Below are 25,551 nucleotides of genomic sequence, written 5' to 3'. Positions count from 1 at the left end.
ATCATAAGTGATGTGCCTCTTGAAATAATAACCAATCATAATTGATAGGTGATTTGTTTTCTAGAGAAGCAGTCAGTCATAATATCCATATGCTTTTTAGGGAAGCATGAAAGGTATATAAACTGCTGTGTTTGTTCATTCGGTGTGTCACCACGCTGTGGCGGGGACACTCTGTCGCTTTTGCTTCCTTCCTGCCTGGTAAAGAAAATTTACCTCACGGAGTTATTACAAGGGTCAGTCAACTAGTTATTATTGAATTATTACAAGGGTCGGTCAACTAGTAAAAGTGAGTTTTCTGCCGACTTCATAGCTGTCCCAAGTTGTTTCTGGGTAAATTTCAAATTAAGGTACATGTGATGCTACTGCAAACACGTTATTAGCCACCTGCCAGCCAATCAGAAAATAAGGCTGTGGTCCATTTGACCTGGGAAGTCCACGTTCCTAGTCAGAAATTTCAACTAGAACACCCTCTGAAGTCAGAATTCCTATTTGCAAAGTTGGAGGAATCTACACAACCCCGACCTCAAAATTCAAAATGGATGCGCCCTTTATCAACAGAAGTTAAAGCTGTAGTTTTATACTGTTATTAGCACTTTTGTCTTATTTGTAGCTCATTAAATCGGTCGTTCACACAGTACTGTCCAACCACTATCTATGGATGAATTGCTACAGTGTTTTTGTGCACAAAGTACCACATAATGTATTGTTATCAACTGATAATGCTAACAATGGCTTACAACCAACCAGGGGTGCAAAAGCATAGTTGCTAACTATGTTAGCAAGTTGTATAGTTTGAACTATGCAAGTAAGATGCAGGTGTTTCCAGAAACCATAGTTTGAAATATGGAGGTAATGACATTGCAAACTTGTGATCCATCGTTAAACAACACAGGTGATTCCTAACACCAGAGTTTAAACCAGTGGTTCTCAAACTCGGTCCTCAGGACCCACTGCCCTGCTTGTTTTCCAGCTATCCCTGCACATTTTCTGGAAATTTAATGAATAAATGTGTTAAATAAAATTACCACATGGAAAGACCTATTTATTACATTTTTAATAATTAGCTTGTGTTATATTTCATAATTTTTCCCTTTCATTTACCAAGTGGCAAAATAAAAGATATTAATGTATAAAATATAAACAGAAAACCATGAAATGTTGGAGCATGTGCAGTAAAGATCAGGCAGCCCTGTGAAATATTGCGCAGTGTACGACTGCGTAAGACATAGTGTTCATGTGGCAGCAGATCAAGCAGTGACAATTGGGGTATTCACGGAAATTTCCTGCCTACATTCCTGCCATGGATAAGAGTGTGATTTGTGATACAACAAAATAAATGATAGATATAATATGTGTGATGCCTGGCCCGTCCGCTCCTCGTGTGTGCCACGCCCCCTAATTATCCACGTGTGCTTTCCCGATCATGCCCAGCTGTGTCTGATTATTTTCATTATTATGTCTTGTCCTTTTAAGTCCACGTCTTGCCTAATGCCTTTGTCTGTCATTGATGTTAAGTCGATGTTTGTACTTTTGTCCCGTGCTGCCTTGCCCGTCCTTATTAAAACCCCAGTTTTGCCCTGATTTGTGGCTCCTTGCCAGCTTTCTGCCCGCCTGCGCTTTACCCGTGCTTACCGATCGTGACAATATGAAACTATAGATGTTTTTCTGTCGTCACATGATATATGTTGGCAGATCACACAGCTCACTGATATATTAGTGCTAGAACTGTTGTTGAACTGTGTGGCTGAGAGCATGTGCTCAGCTTAGATGAGCTTATCAGCATTAATCATAAGAAAACAAGAAATTTACAAATGAGAGGAGGTCATTCGGGCCGAATCAAACTCATTTGGGGAGAACTCAGCTAGTAGCTTCTTGTAGCTTGATAATTATGTAAAACAAATTTCAGGTAACACAATGGAATCTGATATTTCTCAGTCTCATTACAAATGAACTTTTTAACATTTAAATCTTTTAAATGGTGAACAATGCCCTTTTATTAAGTCCTTAAAAAGACTAATGTAGGCACTCAACAAACACTGAATCACACAATGGGGAAAAACAGGGAGGTAAGACATGAGGAGTACACAATAAGAGACACATGAGGATTGGAAAGGGTTTATGCAAGACATGGTCAGGCATGCACGCCACAATTCAACAATTATTTATAGCTACACAAACAAGGGGCTAATTACAACATCGGTGCACTTGTTGGGCTCCGCTATGCAGAGCCATCTCACTAGCTGTACACTGCCCCCCAGACGTCATCCATCCCGACGACCACATCACCCAGTCCATCACCATAGCTGGGGGACCTGGGCTGCTAGTGAACGCAGGGCAGCCAGCAGGCTCTGGTGGTGTGGGTCCCTCCAGGCCCTGGCCCTCTGCGATTTTATGGGAACTTGATGATGACTGCCAGGCTGATTCTCTCGTGGGCCCTCCTACTCCGCACCTCAAGTGACCTCACCCAGTCACTGGGCCTCACACAGCTGGTCCAGTCTTGCTGGTCATACTCGCGGCTGGGGTCACACCGCAGCTCCATGCGGCCAGCGAGCAGGTTGAGTCTCCTAGAGTTCACACCTTCCCCAGTCTCCGATACTGTCTTGGTTGGGGAGCCAGCAGGTTGGCACAGGTGGCTTCAGGGCACGCTGCATGGGTCCGGGGCTTCTCAGAAGGGCGAAGTGGAACTTCCCAGAGAATCACTGACAACCCCATTCCACTGCTTAAGAGTTTCCATCGGGTACACCAAGCTAGAGTTCTCCCCAGTGCCATTGCTTCTAGCATGCCAATTCTAACACCGGCTAGCATCTGGCAGACAAAAACGTCATGGCAAAACAGCAACAGAATACAGGAATCCTCTTTCTAAGAAGGAAACAATGTTCTCTCAGCCAGCTTTGGCATGAATTAACACAGGCCCTCAACAAGCAACAAACGAAACACAACCGTGGAAAGCAGAGAGGTCAGACACTGGACAACAATAATAACAACTAGAGACAGGCAAGGATTGGGCATGGTTCACACAAGACACGGTCAAGAATGCACACCACTATAGAAAATGTAACAAGTATTTATAGCTACACAATATGCTTGGCGTGTTTGTTAGCGGAGCCATATCACTGGCGCTACATAACAATAAAAATTATGTATATTATAGCCCTGTTTTACTACACTAATCGCCCCATATACAGTACATGGGTGATATGTTCGAAGATCTGCAAGGAATAGACAAAAGAATTCACATACCCCATTTATAGCGTGATTTTCATGCATATGGAAAAGTTTATTTGATACATCATGCACAGCAAGACATTAACAACATTAAATACAGTAATAAAGTACATTGTACATTATTATACAGTACTGTACTCTCTCTCTTGAGTGAATGGTCAGGTTAGGGTTAGGGTTAGCAAACACATACCGCTCCATATAGGTTTTGGAGGTAGCAGTCATATTTGCACGTTGGTCCAAAGCTGGATCGGATATGGGTTACGCATCTACAGTGGACCTGAGACTGAGTTTCCATTCCAAATCTGAGCAGAAACCTGATCTATGCATTTGGAATTAGCTCATTTAGCTAAAATGTGGTGGAGATGCACCTGTAGTGATCCAAAACACATTTTCAAAGTTTAGATTTGTTTATTTGCCTAACTATAAATAATTCAGTTACAATCATTATAATCTATATATACATTTATAGTAACACTTAATCTTTAGTTGTCCAGTATTGTGCGCTCAAGCCATACCCAGCGCAGAGTCGTAAAATGCATCTAATTGTTCGCAGGTGGATTCGGCCCGAAATGAACTGCTATCTGGGTTCCAATCTAGGAGAGAGGAAATATCATATATTCGTTATAACTGTAGTATTTTTGTTGGTTACTCTAGGTGGCAGCATAACGCCTCTAGGTTTCAAGAAAACACTTCTGTATACCTGCATACAACAGCACAAATGAATACTGTGAGCCAACAAAGTCGATGCTATGTGTATCTTAATCCTGGTTTCAAAGGGAAAATTAATGTATATTAGCTTCCATGAAATGAACAGTACTGTGGTTCAGCACTAGTAAGACTGATTAAATTTTCATAAAATTTATTTTACATTGATACACTGACTAATTCAATTGTTTTGGGAAATTTAAGGGGAAAGTTGGGCTTCTTAGTGTTAAACCAATTGCTTGTGGTCGTAGCCAAACATATACACTGATCAGCCATAACATTAAAACCATCAGCCTAATATTGTATATTGTATTGTATTTTCCCCCTCCTGCCACCAAAACTGCTCTGACCTGTCGAGCCATAGACTCCACAAGACCTCTGAAGCAGATACTTTAAGTTCTGTAAGTTGTGAACTTGAGCCTCCATGGATCAGATTTGTTTATCCAGCACATCCTCCAGATGCTCAATCGGATTTAGATCCGGGAAATTTTGAAGCCAAGTGAAGACCTCTTCACTTGAACTCTTTGTCATCTTCTTCAAAACACTCCTAAACAGTTTTTGTAGTGTATCAAGGAGCATTAACCTTCTGAAAGAGTCCACCCCCATTGGGAATACCATTGCCATGAAGGAGTGTACTTATTTAGGTAGGAGGTACTTGTCAAAGTAACATCAACATGAATGCCAGATCTCAAGGTTTTCCAGCATAACATTACCCACAGCATCACACTGCCTTCTCCAGCTTACCTTCTTCCCATAGTGTGTCCTGGTGCCATCTATTCCACAGGTAAATGACGCATACAGACGCAGCCATCCACATAAAGTAACAGTAACCTGACTCATCGGACCAGGACACCTTCTTCCATTAATCCATGGTCCAGTTATGATGCTGGTGCTTTCAGAGGTGGGCATGGGTCAGCATGGGCACTCTGACCGGTCTGCAGCTACAGAGCCCTACACACAGCAAGCTGTGATATACTGTGTTCTGACACCTTTCTGTCTTAGCCTGCAGTAACATTTTCAGCCATGTGTGCTACAGTAGCTCTCCTGCGGGATGGAACCAGACAAGCCAGCCTCCCCGCACACACCACAGTGAGCCTTGTACACCCATGACCACATTGCTGATTCACTTGTTGGCCTTCCTTGGACCACTTTTAGTAGGTACTGAAAACTGCATACTAGGAATACCCCACATGACCAGCCGTTTTGGAGATAACGAGTGAGCTAACGATCATAATTTGGCCTTGTCAATGTCTCTCAGATTCTTACGCTTGCCCATTTTTACAGCATATAAAATTTAAGAAGTGATTGTTCACCTGCCTAATATATAATGGCACCCTTGATAGGTGCCATGGTAACTACACTGAACAAAAATATAAACGCAACACTCTTGTTTCTGCTCCCATTTTTCATGAGATGGACTTAAAGATCTACAATTCATTCCAGATACACAATATTACCATTTCTCTCAAACATTTCTCACAAATCAGTCTAAATGTGTGATAGTGAGCACTTCTGCTTTGCTGAGATAATCCATCCCACCTCACAGGTGTGCCACATCAAGATGCTGATCTGACATCATGGGTAGTGCACAGGTGTACCTTATACTGCCCACAATAAAAGGCCACCCTTTACATAATCAATGTAATTTGCTTCATCTGTCAATGGTTTTGGCAGATTGGTGTATACCTTATTATTCTTTATTACTCTTTAGAGGGACAGGCACTGCTGAACATGTCATATACTGTCATTTAGAATTACCCATCCTTGTGGCTGAATGTTTTGACTGTGGAAAGAAATCAAAAACTAGCAGAACATGCAAACTCCAAACACACATGGGTGCCTGTTTGCCTTACAAGTATTTTTTTTTGCAACAGAAGCATAAAAAGACAAAAGGGCTGCATAATTCTGGCTAAAACATGAATTAGAATTTTTTCATTCTGAACTGATATCAGTTTTCTCTCGCGATATTTGGGAAATACAGTGATCCTTTTATCATAATTTTTGCAATAGATATTATGCTTATGAAACAATGTGTAGAGGTACATGATACTGTAAATATCAGTTAACATACCAATACTGGCAGCCAGCATTCAGAGATGAGGCCTCGAGTTATTTTAACTTTTTAACATGGAGTTTGTGGTGTTACTTGCATAACCATTTCTTTAATTGCACACACAAACAAATCGATTTTATCCATATAGTTGGAGATTTTGCTTTAGAACAATGTGTAAAAATGAAATGAGTAATTTACTGTAAACATGCATTTATTTTAGCAGCATGACAAACGGGGTCTTGGTTATACTCATTCATTAGCCAATCACATCACTTTAACGTAGCCGAGGGCGGAGTCTGGAATGGTTTGGTCTGGCCCGAGAGCAGGGCCAGTCTGACATGCTTTCAGCGCAGCAATTTATGCAAACACGTACGGTACAGCCCAGGAATTTATGTCAAAATGTTGTCTTCATCATAATGTTATTTTTGAGAAAGTATTAGTTTTAAAATCTACATTAGAAAAGTGCTTTGGTTCTTACAAAATGTGTATTACTTGAAATTAAAATTGAATTAACTTAATTGAAATAGTGATTACATAAAAAATGTTTATAAGCCTAAGGAACTGTGAGACACGCAGTTTTTGAACTATTCAAGTGGTGATTCTCATTTAGTCGCAGTTACTAATAGAAAAAAAACAAATAGGCGGTTACATTTTTGATAGTCACATCAAATTGGAACCACAACGGAGACTTGAGACTTGACTCGGACTCTAATTTTGTGACTAGTGAACATCTCTGCCAGCATTTTCGCTTTATCAGTATTGAAAGTTATCAGCACCAAAGCTAAAGACACAACTACTGAAATAATGGAGATGACTGCAAGAAATGCTAAACATAAACTTAAACCTCAGCTGTTTTTTATTATACAGTAAGAAGTGTTTGTGTGTGGGGGGGATTTCAAATGTGACTGCATGCATTTTAAGTTGCATTTATCTCCAGATGCTTCTGCCAGTAATTTATACCATTTACTGAAATAAGACAGATTTAGAGGTTGCAGGCTCTGAGAGCCACTCATGTTATGCCATGTGGTGGCAGATAAGTCCTGAGGAAGGACATGAGTTCAGTTATTTTGTCCAGGAAGTGGTCACATTCCTCTGCTTCTGAATGATAATTTTATAAAAGCAAGTCACTGTTTGTAAGGTTTTTAAGGGAGGGGTTTAATTGGTCACCCTGTCCAAATTAATTTAGCCTTGCTGAAGTACAGAGAACGGTGATTGTTACTGTTGTGCTGGTGTGCAATTCCCTACAAGTGAGTCTTTTCAGCTCTCAATGTGTTTGCATGGTGTCGCTTGTCTGAACAGTATGGGTGCTGGTTTGGTATGACAGTTTTGAGGTGTCAGCAGTAAAATTTTCTTACCGGGTGGGTGAGTTGTGACAGAAATAAATTTACCACCACTGAATAGCAGAGGCACAGGTTTGCTGGACATTGTACATCATTCACAGGTGTCAGGGAGCTGCTGTAAAATTACAGGACACTCGTGGAACTTCTCGTGGAATTTTAGCCAAAGGTTTGGGACACCTGTCTGACTGTAATCAAAGGCTTGTTGGCACCTGTCTGACTGTAGCCAAAGGCTTGTTGGCACCTGTCTGACTGTAATGAAAGGCTTGTTGGCACCTGTCTGACTGTAGCCAAAGGCTTGTTGGCACCTGTCTGACTGTAATGAAAGGCTTGTTGGCACCTGTCTGACCGTAATGAAAGGCTTGATGGCACCTGTCTGACTGTAGCCAAAGGCTTGTTGGCACCTGTCTGGCTGTAATGAAAGGCTTGTTGGCACCTGTCTGACTGTAGCCAAAGGCTTGTTGGCACCTGTCTGACTGTAATGAAAGGCTTGTTGGCACCTGTCTGACTGTAATGAAAGGCTTGTTGGCACCTGTCTGACTGTAGCCAAAGGCTTCTTGGCACATCGGTGAAAAGGTGGCATGTGTGAGAAGAAGACATGGTACAGTATGTGGTTGTGTGGGTCTGGACTCTCTGCCTGTGGTCAGAAGGTAACCAGTTGAAATCCCGTCTCCAGGTTTTGGCTGATCCTGCTTTGGGTAAAGCATCTACCATGTAAATGAATGTAAAGGAATAAGGCATATTTGAGCAAATCCAGAGGAGGTCAGTGTGTTTGTGTCCTATGTACGAAGGATCTTTTTTTTATTTTTAAAGGGTTAGTGTGGTCTTGTATTTAAAATTCAAACCCTTGCCAGTTTTGCAGTTCTGATAGTTTTAGCTGGACACACAAGTCACAGTATTGAGTCGTTTTTAATATTCAGCTTTCTGGTGTAAATATTTAAATAATATTATACCAGGAAGTCCTGCTTTCCTTAACCATTCAATCTGGTGATGAGTATGTTCAGGGACTAATACGGGGCACAAGGCTGGGGTACAGCTTGAACACGGTGCCAATTTTTTTTAAGTGTAGAAGAGTTTAAAAATTCAAAATTGCTGCATGTGCTGGAACTTGGGGACTTTGTATAGTCGCTAAGATTGAAAAAGCGAAGGGAGCCTGGCTGCTCTGTCAGTAGTGCTTTGTCTAAACCCCAGCATGGTGATTTATTCCCTGCTTAGTGTATGGGAATAGCATGTTCTTTCCCAGTTTGTGTAGGTTTCCTACAATAGTCTCTTAAGGTGTGGGAGCAGTTTGTAATGGTATGAGGCCTTTGTGGAAATATGAGTCAAACTTTATTTTAAGGTGGTATGAGATGAATTTTTAAACAACACAAGTTTTAGTTGAGATAATGTAGGTAAATATAATTTAAAAGTGGTGTGTGTACCCTGCAGTGGGATGGTGCCCCATTGTGGGTCATTTCCTGCTTTGCCCCTATAGCTTCCAGCTCTGGACTCCTACTTCCTTGCATAGTACATGGATGGATGGATGGGTGGATAATAATTTAGATTAATAATGTACATTGTAGCTATACTGTTACAATAACTATAACTATTTGTAGATGAGCTGGTGATACACTGGCAAGTAGTTTAGGTCAGTTTATAGTAGTCCAGATGAAATTATCTTGGGGTTTCGGTCAGTGCATTTTTGACTGGCTGCTTTCCCATGACTTTTCTGCAGTGTGTGTCTAACTGTCTACTTTCATGTGACTGTTGTTAGGAGTGAAAGTTGTCCTGCCTCTGTCTCAGTAACCACTCTCACATAACACATAAATAGACCTGGGGCACTCAGCTGCTGCACAGTCCTATGTCTGGTCAGAAATAAATGCAGTTAAATTTAAAGTGACATTTGTATCTTTCTGCAGTGCCACTTAGAGAACCAGGTCTGAGGTGCTTCCTGGAAGATTAACATTTAGTCTGAGGAAATGTTTTATTTTTGGTAGCAGAAACTTGCGAAGATATGTAAGAGCATTGCACCGATCAGTGAGTGCGACTGGTTAAACAGGGACAATGTAAATTATCAATATCGCAGCAATACTGTGGGCTCATGAAACACCTCCACAAGCCTACAAAAAAAGTCTACCACCTCCAGAACCTTTTGGATAACAGGGATCCTGGTGCCATGCTTTATGTGAGTTGTGGTGTAGAGAACTGAAGTTGACAACAGACGACAGATACCTAGTTTTCACATTTAAATTGAATTTACAGTCATTGTATTATAACATAAAAAATAATAAACCCATCCTTAAATATTTCAGATCAGTCAAATCATTTTGTAAATAAAACTGGAATTCAAATTTGACAGTGAAATGTTCCTCGCTAGTTTATGGCCTTGTGACATGTAATGAAACATGATGATACACCAGGCCACATGGTTGCTAAAAGGCCCGCCTCCTATGGCCAGATGTGTGCTCAGATTGGCCCGGCCCAGCAGGGCCCCACACCACATAGAGTGTAATGAGAGCTTGGGCCACAGACAGAAATAGTGCGTCCCAAAGGGCTCCTCGACGTCGCCTGTCTGGCTTGCTTTGCCGTGCTGGGTGCTCAGGGCACCGGGCCCCATCTCCGACATGGCTGGGCTCCTCTGCAGAACCAAGCGAAAGAAACAAGGTAGGCAGGGCTGTGTGTATGGCTCAGTAACCTTTCATTTCAGAGAGTTGCCACCAGTACAGGCCAGAGAGGACATTTCCCACTCACTGTATATCATAAAAATAAATTTAGAACTTGTTTGTTCAGCTCCAGTGTACATTTCAGCTAGAGACAGGTTCACTTCCTCGATCAGTCTAGAAAACAGTGTGGTTATATGCTAATGGCCACATGATATGTTTGATTATTAATCCTGAATTTACAAATCACAAAGTAACAAACTTGTCTTTGTTCTTCTGTTCATTCCCCACCCCTCTCCTGATAGATAGAAACATGGATCAATCAGTTGTTTGGGTGGTTTTCAGCTGTCAGCCCAGTAATCTGTGGGCATGCTACCACTTATAGATGAAACTGACTTTCCGATTATCCATCCATCCATCCATTTTCCAAACTGCTTATCCTACTGGGTCCGCGGGCGGTCCGCGGCAGGGAACAACCCAGGATGGGGGGCCAGCCCATCGCAGAGCGCATTCACACACCATTGACACACACAGGCACTCCTACGGGCAATTTAGCAAGTCCAATCAGCCTCAGCATGTTTTTGGACTGTGGGGGGAAACCGGAGTACCCGGAGGAAACCCAATGGGGAGAACATGCAAACTCCACACACATGTGACCCAGGCGGAGACTCGAACCTGGGACACAGAGGTGTGAGGCAACAGTGCTAATTTACTTTTGTGGACAATTAATCATTGCTTTCTTCAGTGTTATTTATTCTCCCAGGGTTTCTTTGCCTCAGTTAGCTCCTCCTCTTCATAAGAAACATCGGGACTCATGAGGGCTAAGAGGAGAGTCCATTGCCATCGAGGCAAAATGTGTCTGCATGCAGGTGGAAATAAAAAAATAATTTTGAGGATAAGAATTGTGTTTTTTTGTAAAATTAGATCAGTACTGATAGATATCAGTCTGGTGTTAGGGTTCAGGATGGTGTGAGGTAACATTATGTTGCTAGAGTGCAATGCAACATTAGGGTAAAGTATGGTATTAAAGTACAATATGAGGTTAGGGTAATGTGTAGCGTTGCAGCATATGGGGGGATACAATGTGGGGTTTGGTGTAATATGTAACATTACAGGAAAGGTGTTAGGGTGCAGTGTGGGCTTAGGATAATGTGCCTCTGGTAGATCCCAGGTTTGTGTGACTGTATGGGTTTCTTGCACATCTCCACCAACTTTAAATTGTTAAGGAAAACACATCTTCCTCCACTCTCTATCCTCCTCCCTTTGGTCTTGTACAGTGGATGAACACCTGGAAGAAGGCAAACAGGCCATCAATGCTCCACTTCTGGCCCCAAGAGTGGATGCACTGCCTGATAACACACTGCTTGGTAATGCTCTTTCAGCTCACTCTTCTTTTGCAAAGGTCAGCATCCAGGAAGGGTCAGCAGCAGCAATGTTTTCAGTGTCAGTCATTTCCCACTCAATCCACCAGAGGTCACTATTGGAACATTATACACAGTATAACCTTATCACTCCCCTTTATTGACAAATGAATGACAACTTTATTCTGTAGCTAACTCCACAGTCGTATTGTTCTTCAGTTTTGTTATACTACACTTTTTGTTAGATGAGGGATAGATATTCACATAGAAAAAAAAAAGAATGTAGTATCAGTTAATCAGTGATTAAATACAAGAAACACATTTTATTATCCATCCATCCACCCATCCATCCATCCATCCTCTGCTGCTTATCCAGGGTCGGGTCATGAGGGCAGCAATCTAAACAGGGATGTTTTATTACCCATAATTTTAAAAAGAATAAAGAAATATATGTATGTATAAACCCTTCTCAGTAGTGAGCGTCTGTGTGTGTATTAGCGTGTCTATAATCAGCGTGTTTAGATGTTGCTCTTGCCTTGAACCCCCACTCAGATGATAACACTGAGAGGAGCATGCTGGATCCCAGCTCGAGGGACAACCCCAAGTTTAAAGAACTGCAGAGGGTGAGTGTTAATACAGCAGGTGGGTGACGGTCTGTAAGCCTCCCTTGCTGCCAGGATGGAGGGTGACCAGGGTTTTAACTGTACCCAGCTGCTGATTGACTGGATTAACAATGAACTGGTGGAGGAGAGGATTATTGTCAAGGACCTGGAAGAAGACCTGTATGATGGGCAGGTGCTGCAGAAGCTGTTTGGTAAGTGCTAGGTTAACATGAGACCTACTGTGACTCCTACCATAATTTCTGCCACGATTTATAGAAAACAGGCTACATTAACATCATCAAACTAGCATCTGTACTTACAAGTTATTATGCTATGTTGTGTTTTAAGCAGTTAGATAATCAAGCATAATGTGCTGCGCAAGAAGTTTTTTAATGTTTATTCTGCAGATGAACTCCGGGAACATTTATGGATGCTTATTTGTTTCTTATTTGTTTAATAAACATTTTTAATAACAGTAAGGTGGATGTGCACAACAATCGGGGTTGAATTTTTTATTTTACATTGAACAGAATGTATTACGTTTCTCCTTATAACTGAATGAATCAGAGAGATCATAATGCCATGCTCGGCAATATTAAGATATGTGTCGGAGTAGGGTAAATAAAAAATGACCCATAGACCAGACCATCCCATTTGACAACGCTTTCTGTTCGACCTTCAAAGAACGCACACTACAAAGGTTACCTCTATCTTAGACTGTGTCCTTTGAAGGATGCAGCATAGGGCTGTGTCCAAATTCAGGGCCTGCATCCTTCAAAGACTGCATTCTGAGACTGCATCACAAAGACCGAATGCAACCAAATGCAACAAGGCTGTCCATTTCGAAGGCTCCTTCAAATGCGGTCTAGAAATGCGTCCTTCATTTACCGAGTCATGAAGATCTCAAGACTCCTTGTGTAGAGGTAATGTGGGTATGTCAAGGGTAAGGGCAGGTGATGCAAATAGGAAATTATCCATAGGCTAGAATTTCCCATTTGACAATGCTTTCAGTTCGACCTTCGAGGACCACATTCTTCGAAGGATGCATCCCCTGTATTCGGATATAGCCTAGATTAACCGTACTCTGGCACACTTTATTAAGCAAGCAAACTCGGGCATGGTATGGAGCAATTACAGCAGTCAAACAAACTGAATTTTGGAGGGTCAAACGTGCTTGGGCACAGAACGGATCGTCTACTGTGAGTACACCCTTATTGTAACTCGTGCTACAGCTCAAATTCAGACATTCCTGTTTGGTGACTCCTAACCGTAACTTCCATATAAGATGCAAATTTGACCTGTGTTTATAGATTAATTGTTAACTAGGTTATTTACCTGCCTTGTGTGGGCACATAAATTTGACCTCAGTATCTTCCTGAATCTCACCCCCTGTACAGAGAAGCTGTCCCGATGGACGCTGAACATGGCAGAGGTGACGCAGTCAGAGACTGGTCAGAAGCAGAAGCTGAAAACGGTTCTGGGAGCTGTGAACCAATTACTGAGGCCCCACGGCTGGGACATCGATTGGAGTGTGGATTGTGGGTCTTCAGGGGACACTCAAGCTTTCACAACATTACAGCCCGGGTCACCTGACTGCACAGCCTTACAGCCCGGGTCACCTGACTGCATAGCCATAGCTCTGCGTGCTTGACCTCATAGCCATAGCCCTGATCACCTGACTGCATAGCCATAGCCCTGCCTGCTTGACCTCATAGCCATAGCCCTGATCACCTGACTGCATAGCCATAGCCCTGCCTGCTTGACCTCATAGACATAGCTCTGATCACCTGACCTCATGGCCATAGCTCTGACCACCTGACTATACAGCCATAGCCCTGATCACCTGACTGCATAGCCATAGCCCTGCCTGCTTGACCTCATAGCCATAGCCCTGATCACCTGACTGCATAGCCATAGCCCTGCCTGCTTGACCTCATAGACATAGCTCTGATCACCTGACTATACAGCCATAGCCCTGATCACCTGACTGCATAGCCATAGCCCTGCCTGCTTGACCTCATAGCCATAGCCCTGATCACCTGACTGCATTGCCATAGCCCTACCTGCTTGACCTCATAGCCATAGCCCTGATCACCTGACTGCATGGCCATAGCCCTGCCTGCTTGACCTCATAGCCATAGCCCTGATCACCTGCCTGACCATATAGCATTACCGCCTTGTCATTTAGAGCTTCATTCTGCATGAGAGGCCCAGTTCCTCCACAGGCAGCCTCGGCTCGTGGCAGCTGGGCCTCTTCTCACAGTAGCTGGCCTCTCTGTTCACGCAGCTGTCCATTCCAAGAACCTGGTGGCTATCGTGTCCCTGCTGGTGGCCCTGGCCATGCACTTCCAGGCCCCCATCCGCCTACCGGAGCACGTCTCCGTACAGATAATTCTTGTCAAGGTGAGATGCCATCACATCATTAACAATGGTTATCCAGAGAGACAGCATAACCTTAACACAGGTTAATCACAGATATAGTGTCACCAACATAGCTTTACTACAGATATAGCAGTACCTTAACACTGATTGACTGCAAATACAATGTCACCTTAACACAGATACAGTGTCATGTAAACACCGGTTAACTGCAGATAAAAATTTCTTCTAAAAGGACCTAGTATGATGTGTATTTTATTTGAAACAGAAAAGAGATGGCATACTACAGACCTCCCATGTGACCAAAGAGCTGACTACTACCAATGAGTAAGTGCTCTGGCCAGTGCAAAAGACTTTTACTTGGTAGAAATGTCCTGACCAATTAGGAAGACTGTTACTGGGCACTAAAGCCCAAAGCAATCAGAAAAGGTTTTACTGAGCCTTAAATTTCAAACGAATTACAAAGGCTGTCCCTCAGCATTTCAATGCCTAGAACCAAGTACTGTTAATGTTAAGCGTTCCTTTCAACATTGGTGTGTGTGCAACACTATCAGTTAATTCTTGAAAAAAGCTCATTTTAATACGGGCCAAAAATGCTGTCCCAAAATGAAAGTCAATGTCTGATATCCATCCAATTAATTTTCTACCTTTGGATTTCAGAATGATGCTGAGGAAATTTGGTGAGTAATGGGAATGGTTCAAGAGAGAACATTCATATTTCCCATCTCCCTTTTCTATGTGCTTAATATTTTACAAAGATTTCCTCTGAGCAATGTCACACATTTTTACTTTTCTTCCAGAAAGAGATGCATTTGACACTCTGCTTGATCATGCTCCTGACAAGCTCAACATAGTTAAGATGGTAAAATCTCCTGAGTGTGAGCTGATTTAGCTGATTCCTCTGTCCCCCAGCCCCCCTCCCCCCCGCGTGTTCACCTGCTTCTTGATCTCGAACACTGAGCTTTTGCTACGCCCTTAATGTCTGTGACTCCGCTTCCTGCCTGACAGTCTCTCATCACATTTGTGAATAAACACCTGAACAAACTCAACCTCGAGGTGACGGAGCTGGAGTCACAGGTGAGGGCCCATTCAGGTACTCAAATGGAGCTCCTGTGAGTTGAATGAAATTGTGAACCATTTAGCATTCAGTAACCTAGGCAACCACACTTCTGTGATGGCCCGTGCCTTTCCTCCTTACATATGTCTCTCTGTGATCAGTTTGCAGATGGGGTGTACCTGGTGCTGCTGATGGGTCTACTGGAGGGGTACTTTGTGCCCCTGTACAACTTCTATCTCACGCCAGAGAACTTTGAACAGAAGGTACTATAGGCACTATCCGTGGCCAGGTGGTTGTGCTAATACAGATTTACTGCCTGTCCAAACAGTGTTACAGCGTGGTGAACCAGCAGATGGTGCTCTGACACTTTGCTTTTCCATGGGTTTCCGCCAGGTGCACAATGTGGCCTTTGCCTTCGAGTTGATGCAGGATGCGGGAATCAAGAAGCCCAAATCTCGCCCTGAAGGTACTGATGTTTCTCTATGAAGGGAATTTAACATGAAAAATACAATATATTTTTGTTCATTGTGTGGAACATATGATATTATATTCATGATAATAATGGATATTAAATATGGGTAAGTACATTAAAAAGCACAAATCCTCCAAAATATTTAAAATAAAATAGTATATTATTGTTGAAATTGTAACACTGATATGAAATCAAATGAAACATTTAAAATATACCTAAAGATGTCAAACATTTATTTTTAGACATTCATCCATCCATATTCTAACTGCTTATGTTGTTCAGGGATGTGGGGTATTTGTAGAGATGAACTGCACGTTTCATAATTTGGTATTTGCTTTTCTTGTGAAGATGTAGTACTTATTTTGGTCATTAGGTGGCATTCTGTAATTAACAAGTCGTGCATTTCTGAATTTAGAAATTGCAATATTTTATTGATTACACCCCAAACATTAAAAAATAAGCCTTTATGAAGGCCTGTGTGTTCAGATATCACCATAAAAGCAGCTGTTTCCATCAGTTTGGGTAAAATGCACTTTAAGTCTGCTGAGAGCCGCAAAGTCCTCAGGCTTCTCAGTCTCTTATTTATATCAGGAGCAAAAGTAAGGTGTTTTACTGAAATTATGGTTTCCATAAAAAACCCAACATTCCCTGCTACAGATTCCTTTGTGATATGTAGGCGTACATAAGCATGTACTGATTTAACTGAGAAATGATCATATCATTATAAATGTAAATATAATCCAACGTATGTTTTGTATGATGAATCTGTGTCTTGCATGTACATATTTCAGATGTTGTCAACATAATTTTGAAGTCCACTCTGAGGGTCCTCTACAACCTGTTCACTAAATACAGAAACACAGAGTAAGCATGAGCTGTTAGCCCCCCCTCCATAAAAGGCTTATCACCCCTGTCACATGATGGCCTGTCCTGGGGTGGCATGTATTATAGTACTGCCAGTCTCTGTCAGGCTTTATACGGACCTGCAGAAGTGATGCTTCAATAGCCAATGAGAAGCAGCATCACCTCCTACTGTGGGTGACACCCACTCTCTCAGTGTTGGTATAGACAGTGACAAATGATCAGTAACAATGGGGGAAAATCATTAAGCATGGATGACATGGGGGACTTTGGGAAAAAAACTGCTAAAAAACATATGAATAGTGGTTGGGCTTTCAGCACCTGCTTCACAATCATGAATTTGTAAACTTAAATTATTATGCAACCTGCCTATGAGAAAAATGCAGAAAAAAGGCTTAAATTAAGAGGTTTGTTTCCATTCAGCTTAGGAGCATTAAAAATCTAGAGTGTCTTAAGAATAGAGTAATATTGAAAAGTTTACTTAAGCATATTGAAGACTTTTTCCACTGTTGAGCTGTGAACAATCAAACCTGGTCCTGAGTGGGGTTTTGAACTTAATGTCTAAGCTGCTCTTAGTGTATATACACGCTTTTATAGGCTTCCTTTAGCTCTCTGCAAATGTTTCTGAAGGCTTTGTTATTGGGGTAGTGTCGGTTTTACAAAAGGAATGCAATGCTACGTGTGTCCTACTTTCACACACTTGCACTTGTTTCCAAGATTGTGTCAAATGTCACAGCAGTGAGGTGGATGTGCTTTCTGAATGTTTGTTGTTCTTATCACCACTGTTGTATCATTTAGGTTTTAACACTGAGTGACAGTTGCAGGTAATGTGGTCTGGTAATTAAGTGGATTTTAAAAGGTGTAATCCGTCCTCTGTAGAACTCAAAGCCATTTGTAACCTGTGATTTGAACTGAAAAGCATAAACTCATGATCATCATGGGTCTGGTCCTTCTCTGTGTGAACGTTCTTCCAGTTACCATGGCTACCCCCTTTTCCCACCTCCCGCCATCTCCCCTGTGTCAAAGGAGGGTATTTTCTACTATGTTTATGTGCAGAAAGGGTGCATGCTGTGCATTGTCTCTCTAACAAACCCCCAGAGGACAAGAACAAGGGACTGTCGCTCCACCTTTTCACACATGCAGCTTTTTACACATAAGAAATCAATGTGGCTCCCTTCCCTCACAATGGCATCAAGGGAAGATTCTCTGGATGGGGTGTAGGCGCTCTTTTATTCCTGTCCTTATCCTTGAACTTCTCTAATTTGACCTGAAGTACATGAACTGAGCCAACAAAGAAAGTCATTCAGCCATCCCTACTGGACTGACCTTTATTTCAAGTGTCCACTTAAGGTCCTGTTGTTGTCTTTATAGATGTGTCTTTGACCTCTGTGTGAAGTAGCACTTGTTCATATACATGGTTCCATTCCTTTTCTTCTTAGTTAGAAACTTTCTTTTTTACCCAATAGAAGGACAGCCTTTCTCAGTGCTGGAGCCCAGAGAGTGCACCTGTGCTCAGCAGTAATACACCTGATAGACCAGAAGATATTAGTCTTAATAAATTATTTCGAAGCTGGGTAATACCCACAGTGTCCACAGGATGCATGTGGTTTATTCTCTGAGACATTCCCAAAACCAACATGACACCCACAAGACACCCAGAAAAGAACATGATAATACTGACATGACACCCGCAGACCATCCTTATGATATCTGTAGGGTAATAACTGAAAAGACTTCCACGCATTAATTTATATTCTGGAAATGTCTATCCAATACATGGTCAGAAAGAACCTGGAGCCTATCCCAGGAAGTAGAGGGAACAAGGTTTGGGAATACTCTGGACAAGATGCCAAATGTTCATCTATTCAGCTTGCTTAATTATTTATCAAACGCAGCATTTCAGCAAGTCGGGAGCCTATTGCAGGAAACACAAGACACAAGGTGCAGGGTACTGTGAAGAAGATGCCAGTATCTGGGTTCATGCTTGCCTGGGTTCCATGTGTGTGGAGTTTGCATGTTCTCCCCATGTTGTTGTGGGTTTCCTCCAGCTACTCTGGTTTCCCCTCACAGTCCAAAACCATGCTGAGGCTAACTGGAGTTACCAAAATGCCCATACTGTTTGAGTGTGCCCTGCAATGGGTTGGTGCCCTATCCTCGGTTGTTATTCGCCTTACACTCATAGCCTCTGGGAAAGGATTTGGACCCCCTGTGACCCAGAAGGTAAGCAATTGGATGGATGGATAAATACAAAAGATATTGGTTGCACCTTTAATATAGTGGTACCTGTTGATTCCAGCCATAATGCCACACTGAGAATACAGACAGATTTAAAGCTCTTTTATTTAGCAGTCCTGAAAAGATCTACATCAGGCACCCAACGAGCACCGAACTCCTTACATATAGGAAACACAGGGTTGTTAGATGCTGAACTAAGATACACACACGGTGGGAGACTTATGAAAGCTAATTACACATAAGGGTCAGACAGGATACACGCAATACATGGGCAACCACACACGCAACAATAAAGAACATAACTATGAACAATAACAACAACAACACAAGGGCTATTTACACCTTGCAGGCGAGGCATGCTGGGATATGTGCAAATCAACCAGATGGCGCTTGGGTCACCATCCACAATATTTTGATTATGATGGTAACAAGGTCCATGTGAATATCTTGCATAAAGACAAAACTATTTGAATATTTTTGAACTAAAGGTGTGGTATCTGTGTTCCGAAGCCAGATTTCATCATAAGGAAGATATTTGAGACTATATTGACCACGATAACTGCGTTTCCTGAAAACTGAAGAGTTGACATTTCAAATTAGTCATGTACACAGGTTTTGTATTTGATTTTATTGGTATCATGAATTGTACTCTTGATTCATCTATGGCTGCTATGCTCTGATGATATCACTGAGATGCTTAGTCAGCCCCTACAAATGAATAGAAGGGTATTGTTGAACCTGCAGTTTACAATGTGGGGCAGGGAGGTGCTCAGGTAGGACATTTATTTGCAATATTTCATGATAATTCTATTGATCTTGTCCAGGGAATACTCCTGGCTTCTGCTCCATGCTACCTGGAAAAGGCTCCAAACTCACCATGACCCCGTATTAGATTAGCAGTATGACAAATGCATGAATGTACAGTACTACTGTCCCCTCCAGTTAGGATGGAAACTGTCTCTCCTATAACAGCCAGGCTCATCTCAAAAAGTGAGCCAGTTCTTGACAGAGACCATACTTTTGCAAACAAACCAAGAATCTAATCAGCAATTCAGGGAGTGTTGCCTGTTAGAGGTTACCTACATCTGCAGACACTATTATACTATGTGTTTTTAACACACAAAGTGGCTCTGTAATAAGTTATACTGCTGGAAACTGATGTCACTGGTGGGAATGAGGACAGCCAAGGTGACAACCTTTTGATCTGTTAAAGAAATACTACATAACCAGGATTCCTGTGGGGCCCTGGGGAGCCATTTTACCCAAGGGGCTCAATATTAACAGTTATTATTTCTAACAGCATTGTGTCACCAGTAATGGCAAACTGGATCACTGACCAGTTCGATTCAGATAGGTTAACAGATAGGAAACAGCGAGTAGTTATAAGAGGCACAATGTCACAGTGGGCTTGCGTTCATAGTGGGGTACCGCAGGGTTCGATTCTAGGACCACTATTGTTCCTAATTTACATAAATGATATGGATACCAATATATACAGTAAACTGGTGAAATTTGCAGATGACACCAAGGTGGGTGGTGTAGCAGATACTGAATTAGTGGCTCAGCAGCTACAGCGGGATCTTGATTTAATTAGTGACTGGGCCGATACCTGGCAGATGAAATTTAACGTCGATAAATGTAAGGTACTCCATCTAGGGAGCAGAAATATAAAGTACAGGTATTTCATGGGTGTCACTGAAATAAAGGTAGCTGATCATGAGAAAGACCTTGGTGTGTATGTTGATGCTTCCATGTCCCATTCTCGCCAGTGTGGGGAAGCAATAAAAAAGGCCAATAGGATGTTGGGGTATATCTCCAGGTGTGTGGAGTTTAAGTCAAGGGAGGTAATGCTAAGATTATACAATTCCTTGGTGAGACCTCACCTAGAATATTGTGTGCAGGTTTGGTCACCATATCTTAAAAAGGACATTGTGGCCTTAGAAAAGGTGCAGCGTAGGGCCACAAAAATGATTCCTGGTCTTAGAGGAATGTCATACGAGGAACGGTTACTTGAGCTAAATCTGTTCAGTCTCAAGCAAAGGAGATTGAGGGGGGACATGATCCAGGTATATAAGATTCTAACAGGTTTGGATGCTGTTCAACCAAATAGTTACTTCAGCATTAGTTTAAATACACGAACTCGTGGCCATAGGTGGAAATTAGCGGGAGAACATTTCAAGCTGGATTTAAGGAAGCACTTCTTTACGCAGCGTGTAGTCAGAGTATGGAATAGCCTTCCTGATAATGTAGTGCAAGCTGAATCCTTGGGTTCCTTTAAATCAGAGCTAGATAAGATTTTAACGACTCTGAGCTATTAGTTTAGTTCTCCCCAAGCGAGCTTGATGGGCCGAATGGCCTCCTCTCGTTTGTATAGTTCTTATGTTCTTATGTTCTTATGATTCAATTTTATTTGTATAACGAATTTTCACATTTCATTGTCTCAGAGCTCTTTACATTGTCCCTGCCCAAAGCCCCCAGAGATCAATTCAGAGGTAAAAGTTGTACGGAAAAACTCACTAGAAGGAAGAAACCTTGGGAGGAACCAGACTCAAAAGTGGGAACCCATCCTTCAGGGGCCGGCAGAGGAAGTGAAATGAACAAAATGACAAAATTCTAATTTATGTATTCCAAATTTTAAGATTTTAGTCTAAATGTGGAAAGCAGGCACGAGATGGTGATAGTGACCAATATGCGGGGTTATTCATCTTCAGACTTCAAGATCCTTAGTGTGACTCAATGTACCCAAGTCAGAAATAGCTACATCAGCTGAATGCATCAACTGAGCCCTCAACCTCTTTAATAACTAACAGTGTGTTAATGGCCTTGGCTAGTGAGTGAATCAAGTTTCCTGGCCACACTGTCTAAAAATTTTTTGATATACAGTGGTACCTTGGTTTGCAAGCATGATTCGTTCTGTAAACGTGCTCATAATCCAAAGCACTCATATATCAAAGTGAATTTTCCCATTAAAAATAAAGGAAACTCAGATGATTCGTTCCACAACCCAAAAAGATGCATATAAAAATGATTACTACAAAATATAAAGTCAAAATACATAAAACAAATTAACCTGCACTTTACCTTTGAAAATAATCGTGGATGGTGTGAGTGAGACAAAACAGAGGAGAAGAGGAGAGTTATTTTGTAGGACGACTTTCACTCTAACTAACGGAATCACTGCTATCTGTTGGCTCATTGGAATCTTTTCTTTTTATGTCTTGCAAAACACTCGCAGACCAAATTACTCGCAATCCAAGGTATTGCTGTATATGCTGTACCAAGGGCATAGGTTTGGTTTCAGCAATGGTAGGTACCAAATCAGCCTCAAACTCAGTGCCCCCCTAAACACACGTGGTACTTCCACAATAGTGATAGGGACATGCTCCAACCATTCATATCCCAATCTGCGGTCTTCTGCTGTATATATGAAAAGATTCACAAATTAAAAGAATGCTGCTAGTAGAGAACACGAAGTGTAAGGAAATGATACAGCATTAAATGGTGGCAAGATCTGGGGTCCTTGTCAGTCATATTTACCTTATGTGGGTGAATTATGGTGTGAAAAAAAGATTGGCAACCTTGTTAAATGAAAAGTAGGGTTTGTTTTAAAAATTTATAATATATGAGTTGCTTCCCAACGGCTTGCCTACTAACCGTCCGTTGGGCACCTTCAGGAAACTGAACAAGACAACTTACAGGACACCCACTAGCACTTTACAAGCTACCTACCTGACCTCCTCAATGACAGAATAGGGACGGGACAGAGGTAGCCACCTGCAGTTTCCCAGCCGTTGTTTCACACACACTGCTGCTCAGCAAACATTCCTCCTGACATCCATGAATGAATGTGTTTGACATTGCATAGCTAATCCATTTACAATCTAATTTATCAGAGATTTGGGCATTTTCAACAGTATAAAACTACAGGGCAAACATGAGAGGGTTTATACTGAAAATCTTTGTGGTTTTATAATTTAATCAAACAAGCCATGCATTAAAGTATATGTTGGAGTATCCCAAAATCAAAGGTAAATCATCCAAAAATATACCATTCATCTTTAAAAAAGCATTGCTAATCCACTCAAAGGCTCAACAAGTAAAAAAAAAAACACAGTAACATCTGAATAACTTTTAACACTGGCTATTTAGGTGCCGTTTTTGATCCACACCTTTCACAAATGTTTTCAGAGAAGATATTTCCCCAGTCATAAATAAATATGTCCTTTCCCCATGGGATCTTGAAAAAGCTTTATGTTCATCTGTATTTTAGCTGTTATGCTACTTTCAGCTGTTATGCAGTCCAAAGATTTACAGAAATTCAGAAAGAACACTTCTTTGTCTTGGCTCTCGCCCCGTATGATTCAACCATCCTTTTCTGACACACACATTAGGATTGTCGGTTACATATCTTTCCAATAACCAAAAATAACAAAACAAACCTCTTCTCAGAACAGAAAACAAATCCAGGTGACACTGGTATGGGAGGATTAAACAGGGAAAAGGAGGCAGGTGTTCGGGTCTGTGTGTGATAAGAGACAAATGTAAGCCTGTCTTATTTTATCAGATTAAAAACTTCACCCAGCCCCCAACTTACAGTTAATATACCATTAACTGGTATACTTCCAACTGGAATATTTTAAATCAAGGGTAGGCAGTCCTGATATTGGAGTGCCAATACCCAGTTTTCTGTTTCACCTGGTCGGTGATGAACCACCCCTGATCTCAGGCAGATAGTAACGCATCAGGTAGGATAGAAAATCTACTGGAAACTGGCACTTCAGGATCTGGGTTGCCTACTCCTGCTTTAACGGATCTACCACTGGATGGTGCACTCTTTTACCTTGAATGCCCATCTCATTTCTTGTTGAACTGTGCTCCAGACAAGGCTATCAAGACCAGAGGAACTATATAGATCCTGTTCTTTTGTCTTGACCAAAAGAACGAGGAACCAGAACTGACATCAATACAAATACAGATTTATTTTTATTTTTTTACTGGAACATGTCCTGGTTGCATTCCTACATTGATCGGTAGGGGTTTTCATGCAACTTATTTGAATAATGATGTTTACATCTTATATTAATGAAATCTTTTTTATTGATTATCTCTTATATGGGGTCAGTCTATGGGATAATATAGCTCAGTTCACATATGGTTATAGTCACATACATACAACCATACATGATATTTTTTTGTGACTGAATGTTTTGTTATAATTCCTTTGTTCTCTTTGATTTGGTGAGCGAGTTGCTTGTCTAAGTATATGTCAGTTTTTTCTGCCACCTTACTGAGAATTTCAATATATTAAGAAATACTCCTGGTTTACTAAACACTCTAGGATGAGTAGCTACTATAAAATGTAAGAATGTTTTGACAATGCACTCGTAACATTAATCTACATGGCACTAATCTAACTACTAAAGCAAAGTCAACAGTGTATGTTTGAAAAATGGGGACGGCACGTAAAATGCGAATCCTATGAGCTTAATCCATAAAAGGAAATGGACTGGAAAGTCTTTGGATTTGTGAGACTATTCTTGTCACTGAATCATTATATTTTATGACTGTCTGCCATGGAAGGACAAGCATAACAAGTGTGCCCTCTTTGATCATAAAAACACAATGCAGCCTGACAGTTGAGATCACCTTTGTTTAATATGAAAGTTGAAGCTGGTACCTGTTAATATATGGTCTGGAAGAGCAGGGTGTACCATGGAGAAAGCAAGCAACAAGCCAACTCAAAGCTTTCCTTTAGTTCCTTCAGTTCAGATGGAATACAGAATAGTCCAACTGGATGAGTCAATGTGTTCATTTATTAACCACGTCAGCTAATGACACTCTGTATTAGTTAACTTAACAAGGTTGTCGATACTTTGTGAAAGGAAAGATATTATTTGTGCATCAGTGAAAAAGTGATGGCGTTCAATCTGTGGAATCAAACTTACAACCATGAAGGCCATTGCGTTTCCATAGAACAACATGATGAATGATTAACAATCACTGTATAGTACAACTAAACAGTGGGAGCCTAAATTCTGTTTGACAATGAAACACTGAAGCAATATTTTTGCATATATACATATACAAACACTCACAAGCATTTCAATAACACATGGATTCTGTCGTAGCAAAACAAGGATTACCAGCAAAGGATGAAAATGTTGAACGTATTAGAACGATTCAAAGACGAAGATAACAGGTGATGAAAAGCACTTCATGCATAGGTATAGTGATGCACCTGTGACGCCCGCTCCGTCCGCTCCTCGTGTGTGCCACGCCCCCTAATTACCCACGTGTGATTTCCTGATCGTGCCCAGTCGTGTCTTGTTTCCTGCTGCCTTGTTTCATGTATTTAAGTTCCTGATTTGTACTAACCGGTGTCTGTCATTGATGTTAGTCGTGTATGATGTTCTCTGCTACCCGTTCCCCCGATTCCCTTATTAAAACCCCAGTTTGCCCCGTAATTCGCCTGTCTGCCTGCTTCCTGTCTGCTCGCCTGCCTGTTCGCCTTACCGGCTTCCAGCGTCCCGTGACAGAATGACAGACCGAACCAAGGAGGCGCGGCAGCAGACCGAGGAGCAGCATCTCGGTCTGCTGCAAGAGACCTATTATTGGTTGAACCAGC

At 41.6% G+C, this 25,551-nt stretch overlaps 1 protein-coding gene and 1 long non-coding RNA gene across 3 annotated transcripts; one reads left to right on the top strand and one right to left on the bottom strand.

The window, feature by feature from the left end:
- The first annotated feature begins 7,160 nt into the window (after positions 1-7,160).
- On the top strand, positions 7,161-17,629 carry LOC125739143 (beta-parvin-like). 2 transcript variants are annotated; one of them, XM_049008955.1, is made up of 13 exons: positions 7,161-7,230; positions 11,237-11,326; positions 11,873-11,943; positions 12,032-12,134; positions 13,320-13,460; positions 14,210-14,325; positions 14,570-14,628; positions 14,962-14,981; positions 15,102-15,163; positions 15,310-15,378; positions 15,520-15,621; positions 15,752-15,824; positions 16,622-17,629. In XM_049008955.1, coding segments are annotated over exons 1-13 (984 nt in total). In that variant the 5' UTR covers positions 7,161-7,229; the 3' UTR covers positions 16,699-17,629. The 2 variants fall into 2 exon arrangements, with proteins under 2 accessions (XP_048864912.1, XP_048864911.1); XM_049008954.1 differs by lacking the exon at positions 7,161-7,230 and adding an exon at positions 9,773-9,963.
- On the bottom strand, positions 13,519-14,097 carry LOC125739155 (uncharacterized). The gene is made up of 3 exons (XR_007397075.1): positions 13,995-14,097; positions 13,710-13,854; positions 13,519-13,597 (listed from the first exon to the last, which is right to left on the bottom strand). It is a non-coding gene; the product is annotated as an uncharacterized LOC125739155 (long non-coding RNA).
- Positions 17,630-25,551: the final 7,922 nt, after the last annotated feature.

Source organism: Brienomyrus brachyistius, chromosome 3 (assembly GCF_023856365.1).
Source record: "Brienomyrus brachyistius isolate T26 chromosome 3, BBRACH_0.4, whole genome shotgun sequence".
NCBI classification, from domain to species: Eukaryota; Metazoa; Chordata; class Actinopteri; order Osteoglossiformes; family Mormyridae; genus Brienomyrus; species Brienomyrus brachyistius.
This window is presented reverse-complemented; position numbering and strand designations above follow the sequence as displayed.